Here is a 17423-nt window from a genome sequence, read left to right on the forward strand (position 1 = left end):
TATATATATATATATATATATATATATACATATATATATATATGGACTTATTACATGTGCTTGACCTCTGCTCCATTAAAAAATAAATATTTCCTTTTTGAATTCTACCTGTGTCCTGCTTTTGTTTCCTCCACTCATGGCATCATCAAAATCTAATAGCATAATTTTATATTTACATTATTCATTGGGATTTTATGTAATGTCATTGTAGTTGACTATAATGAGAGCCCTAATCTTTAAAATCTACATTTTAAAATGTCTATGTAGCTGTGTACTGCAATATTTTTCTCAAGCCGTAAATCCTAGATGTTTTCTTAGTAAGTTTGTCTGGTTATATTTAGTATTCTGTCATTGTTAGCACAAACTAACAACACATCATTCTTTCTCTCAATGATTCACAAATTCTCCAGGCTGTCAGTGGAAGTCATCTCCAAGCTTCAGCCTCTCTCATTTATGAAAAGAATGTTTCAAAGTAAACATTGAATACATAAGGCTCAGTAATTTCCTAAAGCACCGGGACACTCTCTCAAAGCAAGAGAAGTTTCAAGTATATTTTGAGTTCTTTTTCCTGCAGTGGATGAACAGCTGTTTGGTGCTTTTATGAGTATTCACAGCAGCAGGACAGACAGAAGGAACAAAATGCAAAACAGAAAGCAGTGTCACACACAACCTAGCTACTGAACAGGATCAGTGTGAAAGCTTCATGGCTCACTAATATGTTTTCAAATATTTCTGAATAGCAGCTGAAGTTGAGGACACTTATGAATGACTTACAACAGATTTTTGTCAACACAGTGAATACTTGTAAGTATGATCCAACAAATGTTGTTTGGTCTTTTAAAATAACTTGTTGACACTTGGGGAAAAAAAAACATATTAATGTCTATTATTATCTATATAATATCTAATTTATTGACTGAGAAAAAGGTTCCAGTTTGGTCAATTAGTAACTGAAAATAGAATTATTACTTAAGTATAAAGTGTAGTAAGGAAGACCAAAAGCTTTAACATTTTTAAGTTATTTCCCTTGGTGTGGACTGATATTGGTTGCCTTACCTGAGTCCTCGGGGGATATCTCAGGGTTGTAGTATCCCTCTTTACAGCGGCAGCAGTACTGACCAAGCCGAAAGCCCCGGCCTGGAACTGGCACACACTGAAAAAGAGAAAGAGACCTTAGTTTATGTTTATATTTGTTTTAGATTGTAATTACTTTTTAGTGAGTTCATATAATTTTAATGTAATGCTTTTCAAAAAGCATTACATTAAATTTATTAATAAACTCACAAAAGTACTATCACCGGTGCAATAGGTGTTACCCATCCAAAGAAAGCATCAGCACCATTTGTTGATAAAGCATAATTTATAAAAACTTTAAAACGCAATTAGAATTAGAATTTAGTTTTGAGTCAATGGAAAGAGTGTTACAGTTTGTGGATATTTTTGGACTTTGGGTTTTTGTATTTCAGGTCTTGGTTTCAGTTTTCTTGTCTGTTATTTAGTTTTTAGGATTTATGCTCTTTATATTTGTCTAGTTTTGATTGGTCTTGTACTCATAGTTATTCCTTGGTTCCTGTTCATAGTTGGTTTTTGTGTCTTTGCCATCATTTCTCTCATGCTTTCCTCAGTCTTCATGTTCAGATAATTTGCTTCTCTCACTCACCTGTGTCCAATTGTCTCAGCTGCTTCCATTCACTAACCACTTCTCTTCAGTATTTATGTCGTGATCCGATTATCTGCTGGTCTGCATTTGGGTTCTTCACAACAAACTCCTCAAAACCGTAACAAAGAATGTCCTAAACTAAAGTGGAAATTGATAACTACATGCAAACATCCCAGTTACAGAACTTTCAACAGCTCCCAAGACCTGCTATCATTTTTTCCTAAAGAAAGGCAAAGAAGATGGATATTTTGTGGTTGTTTTGTTGTGGGGACAAAAAGGGAAAAATATGATCTTATATGGAACATTCATCCGTCAATTTTCCATAAACGCTTCTTCCTATTCAGGGTTATGGGGGGTCTGAAGCATATCCCAGCTGCCATTGAAGTAGGAGCCAGAGTACACTCTGAACACGCCGCTAATTCATCACAGAGCCACACAGAGATAATCAAGACAAAACCATATACACTTCCACCCACTTTTAGGGTTAATTTAGAATCATCGGTTAACCTGACATGATGGGTTTTGGCCTGTAGGAGGATGTTGGAGTACCTGGGGACAACTGATGCATGCACAGGGGAATACACGCACACTCCCCCGTGCCTGTCAAAACACGAACTGGGAACCTTCTTGCAGAAGAACTTTTCTTCACTTTTTTGCACTTGAGATCTTTATGATCTCATTGTTTTTGATCATACCTCCAAAGAGATGCAGGATGCAGGTTCCATACTAGCTAACAACTAGTAGTTAAAGCTATGGCTTACATTTGCTTTAGTTAACAGAACAGATGAAAGATACATGGAAATGTTGCTTTGTCGAAGCAAATAAGAGTGTAAGTAAGTAAGTAAGTCTCAATATTGTATGTGTGTATCAGTGTGTCTCAATCCTTTAAAATGAACCAAAGTCAAGGAATCAGTGAAGTGCATGTCTAAGAAAAAGACAACAGCAGAACATTAGAGACCAAATGTAAAGCCCTCTCTGACACAGCAGGCCTTTTCCAACTGTCTCCATAAACAATTGCTGCTAAAACCTTTTCAAACTGAGAGAATCTCCACTGTAAATGCTGAAGTCACAAATTTAAAGATCTTGTACAACCACCTGGCAAAAAAAATGATGGATTCATCACTCTTTGAGGCTGTTCATTCAGTTATTTTATTTTGTAAAAAGAAAAATATATAAAGAAGACACAGACTTGCAGATCTGTCAACTGCTATACAAGAAAGTTGAAGCCCGATTGATAAAGAATATTTTTTGCATTATTAAAATATATACCTAAAAAAAAATCAAGCTGTTATAAAAGTCAGATGAGCTGCAAATAGCAATAATTGGTTTTCTATTTATTTTTGATGAACGATTCCATAATCTTTTCCTTCACTTGACACAGAAACAAAAAAATCCTCCAAATTAAAACTATCTTATAATCTTTTTTAGATGTATTCTACAATAAATAATAAACTTGTCTTGTGACATATCTGTGATTTTGAGATCAAAATCATTTCTGTGTTTTTTCACTAAATTAAAACAACTGAATTACCATCCTGCTATAGACTGACGACCTGTCCAGGGTGTAGCCCGCATCTCGCCCAATGGCAGCTGGGATAGGTTCCAGCCATCCTGCGACCCTGAAATGGATTAAGATGGTACAGAAAATGTATGGATGGACGAACATCCTCAAAGAGTGGTGATTTAATGTTTTTGACCAAGGGTAGTAGTTCATTCTCTAATTCAACAAATGCCAAGTGCCATCTGAACCTCTCAATGTGACATAAACATCTTGCTCCAGAAATACAGTTTGATTATTTGGAATTTCAATTCAATTCAATTCATTTTTATTTATATAGCGCCAAATACAACAAATGTCATCTCAAGGCACTTAGATAGTAAGTCCAATTCAAGCCAATTGGAATTCAATTAATTAATAATAATCATAATTCATAAAATAATCCAATTCGTTCATATAGAGCCAATTCAAAAACAATTTCCTAGCTAAGAAAACCAACAGATTGCACTGAAAACTTTTTGTTTTTCGGTCCAATCTCCCGGCCTGAGCGTGCCTGAGGCGACTGTGGAGAGAAACGACTCCCTTTTAACAGGAAGAAACCTCTGGCAGAACCAGACTCAGGAAGGGTGGCCATCCGCCTCGACCAGCTGGGGTTTGAGAAGACAGAAAGGGGGGGGGGGGGGGACGGCGGCACTGTAACACCATTCAAAGGATATCTGTTGGAACAGGGAAACACGAGTTAATGACCCTAATAATATCACACATACATAAAGAGAGTGAAGTGAGGAAAGGTGTGTCAGATGAGGCCCCCCAGCAGTCTAGGCCTATAGCAGCTTAACTATGGGATGTTTCAGGATCACCTGAGCCATCCCTAACTATAAGCTTTATCAAAAAGGAAAGTTTTAAGCCTGGTCTTAAAAGTGGAAAGGGTGTCTGCTTCCCGGACATTTACTGGCAGCTTATTCCACAATAGAGGGGCCTGATAACTGAAGGCTCTGCCTCCCATTCTACTTTTAGAAACTCTGGGAACCTCAAGTAAACCTGCAGTTTGGGAACGAAGTGCTCTGTTAGGAAAATATCTTACAATGAGATCTTTAAGATATGATGGAGCTCGGTCATTAAGAGCTTTATATGTAAGGAGAAGAATCTTAAATTCTATTCTGAATTTAACAGGGAGCCAATGAAGAGAAGCTAAAACTGGAGAAATATGATCTCTCCTGTTAGTTCTCGTCAAAACTCTGGCTGCAGCATTTTGGATCAACTGAAGGCTTTTCAGAGAATATGTGGGACAGCCCAATAATAAAGAATTACAGTAGTCCAATCTTGAAGTAACAAATGCATGAATTAGTTTTTCTGCATCACTCTGAGACAAGATGTTCCTGATTTTAACAATATTACGAAGGTGAAAGAAGGCAGTCCTAGAAACCTGTTTTATATGCGAGTCAAATGATAAGTTCTGGTCAAAAATAACTCCAAGGTTCCTCACTGTAGAACTAGAAGCCAAGGAAATACCATCTAGAGTAACTATATAGCTAGACAATTTCTCCCTGAAACGCTCAGGTCCAAAGATAACGACTTCAGTTTTGTCTGAATTTAGCAGCAGACAGTTCTGAGTCATCCAGGTCTTTATGTCTTTAAGACATGCTTGTAGTCTGACCAACCTATTGGGTTCATCTGGTTTTATAGATAAGTACAGCTGAGTATCATCAGCATAGCAATGGAAATTTATGCCATGCTGTCTAATAATGTTACCTAATGGAAGCATGTATAAAGTAAAAATAATCGGTCCAAGCACAGAACCCTGGGGAACTCCATGACTTACTCTGGTGTGTGAGGAAGATTCTTCATTTACAAGAACAAACTGAAATCTATCAGATAAATATGATTTAAACCAGCCTAATGCAGTTCCTTTAATCCCAATAACATTTTCAAGTCTGTGTAATAAGATACTGTGATCGACCGTATCAAATGCAGCACTGAGATCCAACAGGACAAGCACAGACACAAGTCCGCTATCAGAGGCTAAGAGGAGATCATTGGTAACTTTCAGCAGTGCTGTTTCTGTGCTATGATGCACTCTGAATCCTGACTGAAACTCTTCAAACAGATTATTTCTGTGTAAATGATCACAAAGCTGAGCTGCAACTATTTTTTCAAGAACTTTGGACATAAAACGGAGATTGGATATAGGTCTATAATGAGCCAACACTTCTGAATCAAGAGTAGGTTTTTTAAGTAAAGGTTTAATTACAGCAACCTTAAAAGTCTGAGGTACATATCCTGTCAACAAAGACAGATTGATCAAATCCAATATGGAAGTGTCAATTAATGGGAAAACCTCCTTGAACAGTCTGGTTGGGATTGGGTCTAAAACACAAGTTGATGGTTTAGAAGAGACTATTGCTGTTGTTAGTTCAGAGAGATCAACTGGACAGAAGTCGTCTAAATACAAATCAGGTTCTAAAGATACTTCTAAAGCTGCTGTACTTGATGATACATCACTGATAATAGTGGGAAGGACTCCATCAATCTTCTCTCTGATAGAAACAATTTTATTAATAAAGAAGCTCATGAAATCATCACTGCTGAGAGTTAAAGGAATACCTGGCTCAGCAGAGCTCGGACTCTTAGTCAGACTGGCTACAGTGCTGAAAAGAAACCTGGGATTATTCTTATTCTCTATCAATGATGAATAATAAGCAGTTCTAGCTTTACGAAGGGCTTTCTTATACATTGTTAAACTATCTTTCCAGACTAATTGAGACTCTTCTAAATTAGAGGAACGCCACTGTCTCTCCAGCTTTCTTGCAGTCTGCTTTAAAGCACGCAGCTGTGAATTATACCAAGGAGCCAACCTCTTCTGACTGATTACCTTCCTTTTCAGAGGGGCAACATTGTCCAGTGCTGTACGCATTGAAACTATAGTGCTGTCAACAAGAGAGTCGAGTGCTGCTGGAGTAAAGTTTAGGTAGTCGTCCTCTGTCATATCTGCACATGGCAGTGAAGAAAAGGATGATGGAATTAATTCTTTAAATCTGGTTACAGCATCCTCTGATAGACACCTTCTATACGTAAATTTCTTCTCAGAAACTGTATAGTCAAGTAATGTAAACTCAAAGGTTATCAGAAAATGGTCAGATAAGACAGGGTTATGAGGGAACACTGTTAACTGTTCACTCTCAATGCCATAAGTCAGCACAAGATCAAGGGTGTGATTAAGGCAGTGAGTCGGTCCGTGAACACTCTGAGAAAATCCAATAGAGTCCAAAATAGAATTAAAGTTCATATTCAGGCTGTCATTTTCAACATCTACATGAATATTAAAGTCACCCACTACAATGACTTTATCTGTACTCAGCACTAACTGGGATAAAAACTCTGAGAATTCAGACAGAAACTCAGAATAAGGGCCAGGTGGACGATACACAACAACAAACACAAGAGGTTTCTGGGATTTCCACTTTGCGTGGGAAAAACTGAGAATCAGATATTCAAAAGAGCTCAAACTAATCTTGGGTCTGGGACTGATGAGTAACCCTGATCTGAAAATAGCTGCCACTCCTCCTCCTCTGCCTGTGGTTCGAGGAACGTGAACATTTAAATAGTCAGAGGGAGTTGCTTCATTAATGCTAACATGAATCAGGAATCAGTACTATAACAGCAAAAGTTAAACAAAGTGTTACTTGAATGTTGAATAAATATCACGCGAGGCTGTCACTGAGGTAAATGTGACAAGTAAGCATGATATTCATTTTGTTTTGTATTGACCAGCCCTGCCACACATTCTACGTATGCTGGTGCTGCCATCATGTCAACATGAATCTAACAATCACACCATTAATGAAAAATTGGATTATCATAGATAAAAAGAAATGCAACAAATATCTAAGTAAGAACTCCAAAAAATGCAAAAGCTGTGGTAAGTGTGTCCCAGGTTAAAATAATGTAGAACTACGGGGATATCAGACAGCAGCCCTTTTATTCTGCACTGTGAAGCTAAAAGCACCTGAACGAATAAAGGTTGAAAACAGGGTCACATTACTCACGTTCATTCTATTTCCCTCTGATGGCAGGGTAAATTTAGCCAGTCAGGACACATAGACAAATACACACACACACACACACACACACACTTAGAAGCTCTGTGTGTTAATCTAAGCTAAAAGCTAAATGGATACATAATGCCTCCACTGAGAACATTATCTTTTTCTAGAGAAATCCTGTTCCCCAGCCCACACACAAACATACACGTATAAACACACTTTAGCCTCACGCATGTATATTCAAACTCACAACCCCCTTATGGGATGCTCGAAGACCTAATGGCACATGTTGAACTTTAACGTGACATGGATTATACACAGAAGTCAACTTAATTCTCCAAATGGTCTCATCTAAACTCAACAAATTCACTCATCTGTCATGTTTAAGTTTAAACTTCCAAGGCTTTACAGTTTCATGCCTTCCCCAAAGCCTGTTATTTGCATCAGTGCTTGTGGTAGTAGCCTAACAATTGACCCTGACAGCCTTGCACTTTATTTCAGAATGCACATAGATGAAAATTATGCATTTTTTTGACAGCACAACTGTCGAAGTAATCTATTTAGGTGAAAGCTTTCTTTCATGGCTCCACCATATTTGTGGCAACTCACCTCATTAACCAGATGAAAAAAAAAATAAGATTTATGATATTAATGTCAATGTCCATGACAAAAAAAGAAGATTGAGCCAAAAAACACAAATGAATAGATTAGATTTTATAACAGATTCATGAAAGGCTGAAAAACAAGCTATCAATGGGTTTGATGCCTACTTTCAAAACAAATAATAAGCGAGTAACCTCCGTTAACATCTGAGACAAAAAAAACACATCTTCCTCATTAAATTCTGTGGCGAAAAGAAGTGAAAGCTGAAATGAAAGTAAAAGAAAGACAACGGTATGTGACAGGGGACACAAAATGAAATGAGACAGAAACATCCAAGAGGATTTTGTAGGAATCAGGCATGAAGTGCATGAGAAGAGATGTGATGAGATGAGGGATGAAGAAAAGAGAAAGACATGAGAAAAGATAAAGCATTACAGGAAAATAAATAATAAACTTGAATTAAGTCAAGTCAGCAAAATGCAACAAGACAATGAGGGATGTACGATAAGGATCAGGACAGGAAGTTTTATGACTACAACATACAAGTCTACCTAATATGATGAGATGTAGAGTGAGTGCTTGGCAAGACAGAGAAAAGACATGTTGGCATGAGAAGAGCAGAACAGAAGACCAATGAAAAGAAGAAATTGGTGACTTAGTTCATGTTTTGTCTAAACCCGCGTGTCAAATCTCCAAGAGGTGTGAGTCAGGATGGGAAAGGGTACTGTGAGGGTCTGGAGATGTTTTTGGAGTCTACTTCCCTTGTATTTCAGACCTCCATCAGTGTAGTGCATAAAGAAAAAGTATGTCAGAGTGCTGGATTATGGCCGTAATCCATCAGATCATCCTGCAGTCAGCCACCAAGCACAGCCACCTTTAAATAGACAGCTGAGATGAGAGGTAGAGGATTGAGTGTGGACAGATAAACTGGCAGGGAAAAGGGAAGCTGAAGCTGGAGTGGATGGGGGAGCAGACAGATGAGTGTGAATGAATGAAAGGATGAGCAAAGAACAAAATGTCAAAGTTAAGCAATGAGCACAAACAAACAAAGCTTAAAAAACTATTCTGAAAGGTCACTAAAAGTTTAGTTTGTACTTGTGTGATGCAACTAAAAGTCACAACCAGGAGTTTGGCAACTCACGTTAAGTGTTCGTATTTACATGACGAGGAAAAAATCTGAGTTGTACTGTAAACTTTCAACAGTTATGACCAACCTGATAAATGTCCTGTGCCCATGTGTCCTGACAAAATGACATTACATCAAGCTGTAAAAGCGGTACTGGGCATATTAGGTACATCATACTGTACTTAGATAAGGAGGTCACTCTTGAAACTTGGCAACAGCAGTTAGTACCACAGTAGCTGTTCAACACACTTCTTAAGCATATGACTAACTAGTTAGTGATAAAAAATCTGAAGTGGACTTCAGATTAGTTTTAAAGTGAGGGTTTATTTTTTTGTTCTTAACTGAGGAACAATCAGTTGAAGAAACAATCAGAGCGTCTATTCAGTTTCCAACGTGGAGTAAAAGTCAAACCTACTGTTTTTTTTTGTTTTTTTTAAACCTCATACCGTGGCTTTATGAATAGCCTATAAAGCTCAACTTGATGCTCAAGTACTGCATATTTATTTATTTTGGTCAAAATAATTCATACATATTAATACTGAACCTGACTAATGGACAAGGGAAGAGGGAGGGCAAAAAAAACGAAAGGGAAACAAGACAAAGATACAAAGAAGCGATATGAGAAGACGATGAGAAAAACAAGACAGAACCGGACATCTAGCTGCTACATCTGTTGAAAGTGTCAACAGAAAACATCCTACAGCTTCTGTGTGGAAACCAGACAAGGAATCATCAGGAATCATTTGGCTTCTCGTACTACATTGAGGAACCTTGGAGTTATTTTTGTTCAGTTGACTCGCATATAAAACAGGTTTCTAGGACTGCCTTCTTTCATCTTCGCAATATTGTTAAAATCAGGAACATCTTGTCTCAGAGTGATGCTGAAAAACTGCTCCATGCATTTGTTACTTCAAGATTGGACTACTGTAATTCTTTATTATTGGGCTGTCCCACATATTCTCTGAAAAGCCTTCAGTTGATCCAAAATGCTGCAGCCAGAGTTCTGATGAGAACTAACGGGAGAGATCATATTTCTCCAGTTTTAGCTTCTCTTCATTGGCTCCCTGTTAAATTCAGAATAGAATTTAAGATTCTTCTCCTCACATATATTCTTCTCTTAATGACCGAGCTCCATCACATCTTAAAGATCTCATTGTAAGATATTTTCCTAACAGAGCACTTCGTTCCCAAACTGCAGGTTTACTTGAGGTTCCCAGAGTTTCTAAAAGTAGAATGGGAGGCAGAGCCTTCAGTTATCAGGCCCCTCTCTTGTGGAATAAGCTGCCAGTTTGGGAAGCAGACACCCTTTCCACTTTTAAGATTAGGCTTAAAACTTTTTGATAAAGCTTATAGTTAGGGATGGCTCAGGTGATCCTGAAAAATCCCATAGTTAAGCTGCTATAGGCCTAGACTGCTGGGGGGCCTCATCTGTCACGCCTTTCCTCACTTTACTCTCTTTTTCCCCTGTTTAATTTCTCAAATGATATTATGTACATGTGACATTATTGTGGTTATTAACTTGTGTTTCCCTGTTCCAACAGGTATCCTTTGAATTGTCTTACAGTGTTTTTTCCCCCCCTCTTTTCTATCTTCTCAAACCCCAGCTGGTCGAGGCGGATGGCCACCCTTCCTGAGTCTGGTTCTGCCAGAGGTTTTTTCCTGTTCAAAGGGAGTTGTTTCTCTCCACAGTCACCTCAGGCATGCTCAGGACGGGAGATTGGACTGAAGACAAGTTTCAGTGCAATCTGTTGGTTTCCTTAGCTAGGAAATTGTTTTTGAATTGGCTCTATATGAATGAATTTGGGGGCTGCACTGTTGCCTCACAGCAAGAAGGTTCCAGGTTCAACTCCCAGCTGGGGCCTTTCTGTGTGGAGTTTGCATGTTCTCCCCGTGTATGCGTGGGTTCTCTCTGGGTACTCTGGCTTCCTCCCACTGTCCAAAAACATGCATGTTAGGTTAATTGGTGTCTCTAAAAAATTGTCCTTAGGAGTGAGTGTGAGCGCGTGTGGTCGTTTGTCTGGTTTGTCTCTGTGTGGCCCTGTGATGGACTGTCCAGGGTGTACCCCGCCTCTCGCCCATTGACCGCTGGGATAGGCTCCAGCCCCTGCGACCCGGAAATAGAAAGATGGATGGATGGATGAATGAATTTGATTGTTTTGAAATTAATTGTGATTACAATGAATTGAACTCCAATTGGCTTGAATTGGAATATATTATTTAAGTGCCTTGAGATGACATTTGTTGTAATTTGGCGCTATATAAATAAACTGAATAACAGGAGCAACTGCAGAAAGAAAAGGGAGAAAAAAACCCCACAAATAGCAACAACACTAGCAGCAAGTACATGGAACCTAACTGTGGATACAAATGGTTTGAAACCACAGGACCACACAGAAGCTATCTGATAAGTATGTGACTGAGTGAATGAATGTGTGCATGTACATACAAAATATATGGAACAGGTCTTTCATGAATTGTGCTTAATCATGGGTGCAGAGGGCCACCGCCGCCCACCAGGGACCAGAAGCAGGCAGAGAGGGCCCCAAGACCCAGGCAGCCAGCAGTCCCCACAGAGCAAAGAGCTCAGGTAGCCCACTACAAGGACAACCACACATCCAGCAAGAGGACAGCAGAGGAAGGCCATGGACAGAGCCCCCATGACCATAGGGCAGAGGCCCCCCGGGAACCAGGGGCAACAGCCCACTGGTTGGACCCAGAACCGAGCACCAGAGCACCACCCAACCCCCCTGGCAGAGGCCCCGCTGACACCTGAGAGGACAAGGCACCCCAGACAGCAAACCAAAGCGGGTCAACACACGCCCCAATGCCACCGACACTAGGGCCCACACCAACCCACCCCCATAATGGTGTGCATGAAGCGACCCCATAGGCACACACAGCACCAAAATTCAAACTTACTTTTTACTTTCAGTCCCTGATTGGTTAGGTTCAGGCATAAGCAATCAGGTGGTTAGGGTTAGGAAACATCACAGCTTGCCTTGAGACTAATGCTGCCTACTGCATTCGGTTCTCTTTTTTCTGATTTCTCAGATGATGAGTCCACCTCCCTCTACAAAAGACCCAATACCTAGTTCTTGCATGAAAAATCCTACCACTTAATATGTTTTTTTTTTTATTATTTGAGAGTCACACCTCATACTCCAGCTCTTTTGGTTGAGATGCCCTGTAAGCTGGTTTGCAGATGTGCTTTGGAAAGCATGTGAGCCTAACATTGACGTAATTTCACACACATTCAAATTTGTTCCCTGAAAATGCTCCCTGACTGATTTTTACCTTAATTTTGGTGTTCATTGAGTGAGTGTTGCTTTAACTCTACTCCCAAAGTTGAGGATTTCAATGTTGATTATTGGTTAAAAAGGGTTTGATTTGCTGTTTTGAAGTTTAAGACCTCACCCATTTTGCAACAGGCAAAAAGGAAGCTATGAAGTGTCATATATGTTTTATCATCTTCTTAATTAGTTTAGCTGTGAGTTGAGAGACAGTGTTGTAATCATATTAATCATATTTTACTTGTGTGTGAAATGTGGTTTTCACGAAAACATTTCGTTCATCTAAGATAAATGTTGACCTATACAGATTGTTTGCTGCGAGCAAGAAGCTTCTGAGAAATCCTAAAGTGAGCAGTTTTAGTGAGTTTTTTGCAATTTCTTTGGAGTTACACTCTCTCCATGCTTAGATATTTTAGTGGTGCAAATGCCAAATCCTGTTTTGTCTAAGAGTGGTCTTTATCTCACTGGATAACTGTTCCCTGATTATTTGAGCATTTATCTATCCGTTGTAGATTTTTAAAATATGTGCATATTTGTGTATCTGTAGTTAACAGATAGGTGTTCAGTTATTTTTGTGTAAAACAAAAATATTGGCACCTGAGTCAGTGTGTCTTTGGCAACTGTTGAAACTAAGCTAATGCACGTTAGCTTAAAAGTTAGTGCTTTGACACCATTAATGAGGTGGCTTTCTGGGATACTGTTGATGCTGTAAGTATGGTTTGAATGAGGCTAAAGAAATAAAGCTGTCTATGAAAAACTGCATGTTGGTGATGTTGAAGCTGCACTATAAACAATCATATGTACTGTGGTCTTGTGGCTTATGTTTTACCAGATTTGATGGAAATTGCTTTAGCAGCTTATCTTAACATATTTTTCAAAGAAACACCTGATTCATAACTTGGTAATAAACCAATTACTGACTGAGTTTTTTCTCTCCCTGGCCTTTACCTCCATGGTGGTGCGATTGCACTGGTGAGTATCAGCAAACCAGCTGTCTCCTGTCAAACACTGGTCCAAGTCGATGTCCTGAATGTTGACATCCACACGTATCACACCTCTAACAGCAGACATACACACACACACACACACACACACACACACACACACACACACACAGATGGTCACAGTTGTGTCTCAGTGTAAAGGAACGAGCAGTTCCAAACATCATTAGACTCGTGGAAAATCCCGTATTTTCTATCGTAGTTCTCCATTTTGCCTGGCTTTTTTGTAGAATCTCTTTCAAATGTCAGATTTCTGACTGTGTTGGTTCAATCATACTTTTCTTTTTTAATTCTGACTGTTGGTTAATCTATTCTCCAGAACAATGGAGGAAAGGTCACATTGGTCAACACATTTCTTTTGGTCTAATAATAAATTTTTACTGGCATGAAAGGCCATGATAAAATAATCTGCAGATTTTCTCTTTTATTATCTACTCACAGTGATAGAAAAATGAATATTGTCCTCAAGAGAAATGTTTCTAAAATCGAGCACTCCAAAGCTTTGTAGTGTTTTAAATCTAAATAGGTTCAGAAAAGTAAGACAAACATTTAACAACAGATCTTGCAGTCAAATTACTGAAAAGTTTCAAGTTCCAGTTGACATGCATTGGAAAATTTTAGCTCTCTTGCTGCTTATCTTACTCACACCCAAACCAAACACACACAAATTCTGATGACACCATTTATTTGTGGGCACCAATGACCTCCTGAAATCAGTGAAATGATTACTTTCAAATCAAACATTTTGAATTGAATCAGAAAACAGTTTCTGACATCATCAGCCTGAAACAGAGTAGTGTAAAATTCCCATATAGCTTGTCTGCTATGACTCTATTGTGTGTGTAGGCTATGTGTGAGTTTGCAGACCTTACCTGAACTCTGGTGTCAGGTCAGGTTTTAGGCCATAGAAGGAGGTTGACAGGGTAAGAACCCAGCCAGGCACGAGGCGTCTATCCTTACAGTCCAAAAATGGGGCGCTAGCCCAATGTACCCCACTGCGATTGGTCACATAACTGTCGCCCTGTGCCCACTTTGGCGTATCTAAGGTGTTGAGGTCATTGAAGAGCACCCGCTTGGACAGGGCTGCTATCGGCTGGTTGGGCTCTGGGAATTTCCATCTTCTGAACCAACCATCATCGGGGGCTGGTGCTGGAGGGTGGAGACTCTCCCAAGCCTTGGACAAGTCCTGGAGGATGATGGTCTGTAACTTGGCAACTGGGTTGCGGGTGGCACTAAGCACCAGTTGAGGAACCTGGGCAGTTGGGTCAGCGTCGAAAGTAAGCAGGGCCCGCTGAATGAGTATGTCAGCCTCAAGAAGAGCGCGGACCAGGGCATGATACCACTCCATATCTTCCTGAACTGTGCTCTCTCGCAGGTCACTGGCCTGGAAGATCATGTTGAGAAAGTTGGCAGTATTGGCCAGCGCATCCAGAGCTGACTGAAGGGGGACATTGAAGTTTCGGGGCAGAGGTCCAATCTGCCCAACTGTGCTATATGCACGTGTACAGTAGCCCAATTTTAGAGTAGATGGGTCTCCAGTATACAAAAAGGTCTCTGCAGCTGACCAGTCATCCTCCCGCTCCGTGGGAGATTCTGATGGCGTCCCTGCAAACCCAGAGAGATCTGTGGGGCTGGAGGAACCAGAGGAGTTAGTGGAGATTTCAGAAGTTGTTGTACTGTTCATTAAAAGATCAGTGGTGTTTGTTGTCTCCGCTGTGATTCCTGATAGCAATTCTGGAGTCACCTGTGCTCTTAGGAGGGGCGTAAGCAGAAAAAGAAGCCAAACAGGACTCATCCTGATTCACTCTAGAAAAGAATAGGAGAAACGGAAGGGCCACACACTGACAACACTTTGCAACCTGATTGAAATTTCTTTGAAAAGAAAAGCCTCACATGATGCTCCGCGAGATTTCATCTTAACATCAGGGAGGCCCTGTAGCAGCAGCAGGTGTCCGTGAAGAGACTACCACTCAGTCTAGAGTGCCCTCACTAACACTCAGAACGCGCAGCTCCCAGTGTCCGTGCACGCGCCTTCCACGCACTCGCATAAAGGTATCAAACCTGCTAGTCTGGGATGTTGGTGATGAAAAGAGGGGACATAAGAGGAGAGCAATACCTGCATCTCCGCAGTCCAACTGCTATCTCCAGCTCGCGGTGCCGTTCAGCCTCCGTTTTGGAATTTCATAGTTGAGGGAGCAAAGAAGTGTAGAAGAGGGAGGAGGAGGGCAAAGAGGGTAGAGACTCTAAGTTAGGGGTATCCCCGTGTCAGATGGGTAGAGAAAGAGAGGAGGGCAGCTTATTGAAGGGATGAAGAGCAGCTGTCCTGTTTTTCTCCACTTCTCTCCTGCTTCTGTCTGCCGCTCATCTGTTGCTCCGAAGATTTTTCAGCCTGTCTGATGCTCTTCCAACCTTGCCAGTCCTCTCTCCTCCTCTTCCTTCACTCACCCTGTGACTCCCTCCTCCATATTGACAGGGACCGAGAGTGGCACATCTGCTGTATGTGTATGTTGCTTCGCAAAGGAGAGGTTGATGATGCGGTCAGTCAGAGATGAGTGTTAGGCTAAGCTCTGCTGCTCTGCATCCATCAAGAATTTCCCTGCTAGATGAATGGATTAATCCCTCCTACTGGAGGTTGGATGGAGATCAGGGTGCTCTTTTACTGCTCCGTTTCTCTCTCCTCTCTCTTTTCTCTCCCCCACACACATGCACACATATGTTTAAGTAATTCAAAGATTGCATATGTGAAAAGAGCAAGAGATTTGGATTGGATTTGTAACAATTCTTTCCAGTTTTTTTTAATGTTAGGGAAGCCCCTGCCTGCCTTTGTGTGTGCATGCAGAATCACACATAAACAAAACACTATAACAATGACTGCGAGTTTCTGTATGTCCGTGTGTCTGTGTGCACAGCAAAGTCTGGGTAAGTGAGACATACTGTGTCAGAAGCGCGAGAAAAAAGGCATGAAAGAGAGACGCAGGAGTGAGGCATACAACCATTCTTGTTTTGGTGGCCATGGCAACCAGCTCCTGAGAACCACCCCTAAAACTACACAAATACATAGAGATGCCACTCCCACTGTGGGACTTTACTGCAGAGCAGCGAAAGTGCTGCAGTTAAGCCTGATAACGCCAATAAGGCGGAGTGTCTGTGTGCGTGTGTCACCTGTGAATGCATGATGTTGCAGTGTATCTGTGTTACTGTCTGTTCTCATGGAGCTATAAAGGAATACAGTTAAAGAAGAGGCACAAGGATAAGTGAGGCTGTTGAGACCAAGCACTAATCACATTGTATTTTTGCAGGTTCACCCTTTATCCTTTTTCTCATTCCCTCTCTGGTCCGTTATTGATTGTGCCGTGCACATGTTACACCCCTGTAAAGGGGAAAAGTGAAGAACAAACGCATAGGCCTACACAATGTTACTTCTGTCACGTCCAGTGTTCTGATAGACAAGCAAAGGCAGCACGTTTTCCCTACGTTAACTCAGGCAAAGTAAATCGAGACGTGATCGGTAAGTAAATCTCTCAACACGTGAACTTTGAAAAGGATACGCACTATGAAAACAATGTACAACAGTTATCGTCAAAATTATTGCATTTTAGACACATTATCTTTTTAGTTCATCATTCCTTGGCTTTTGAACTTTGAGACCAGGGTAGTCAATCCCATGTCAATCGACCAGCAGATCAAGGCAAGGCAAGGCAAGGCAATTTAATTTGTAGAGCACAATTCATACACAAGGCAATTAAAAGTGCTTTACAGCTACATAAAATCACAAGAAGGCAATAAAATCATTCCAGAAAAACATAAAAAATAATAATTAATTAATTAAATTAAAAGTGTAGAGTGCAGATAAAATACTTTCAGGTGTCATATGCACTGCTAAATAGAACTGTTTTCAGCCTGGATTTAAACATTGTCAGAGTTGAGGCCTGTCTCACATCTTCTGGAAGGCTGTTCCAGATGTTAGGAGCATAAAACTGAAACGCAGCCTCACCTTGTTTAGTCCTGACTCTGGGCACCAGCAGGAGACCCCTCCCTGAGGTTCTCAGAGCCCGAGTTGGTTCATATGGCTCTAACATGTCAGAGATATACTTTGGTGCTAGACCATTAAGAGAATTGTCGACAAGCAGAGCTGTTTTAAAGTCTATTCTCTGAGTGACAGGAAGCCAGTGCAGAGACCTGAGCACTGGACTAATATGGTT

The 17423-nt window shown here is 40.4% G+C and overlaps 1 protein-coding gene across 1 annotated transcript in view; it reads right to left on the reverse strand.

Moving 5' to 3' along the window:
• Positions 1 to 15217, reverse strand: part of gpr179 (G protein-coupled receptor 179) — a 46548-nt gene extending 31331 nt beyond the window's left edge. The window contains exons 1-3 of the mRNA XM_075464297.1: positions 14094 to 15217; positions 13169 to 13277; positions 1057 to 1153 (exon numbers count right to left, since the gene is read on the reverse strand). Coding sequence (XP_075320412.1) covers positions 1057 to 1153; positions 13169 to 13277; positions 14094 to 15016 — 1129 coding nt within the window. The 5' untranslated portion in view covers positions 15017 to 15217. The remainder of the gene's footprint in view (positions 1 to 1056; positions 1154 to 13168; positions 13278 to 14093) is intronic.
• Positions 15218 to 17423: the final 2206 nt, after the last annotated feature.

Source organism: Odontesthes bonariensis, chromosome 4 (assembly GCF_027942865.1).
Source record: "Odontesthes bonariensis isolate fOdoBon6 chromosome 4, fOdoBon6.hap1, whole genome shotgun sequence".
NCBI lineage: Eukaryota > Metazoa > Chordata > Actinopteri > Atheriniformes > Atherinopsidae > Odontesthes > Odontesthes bonariensis.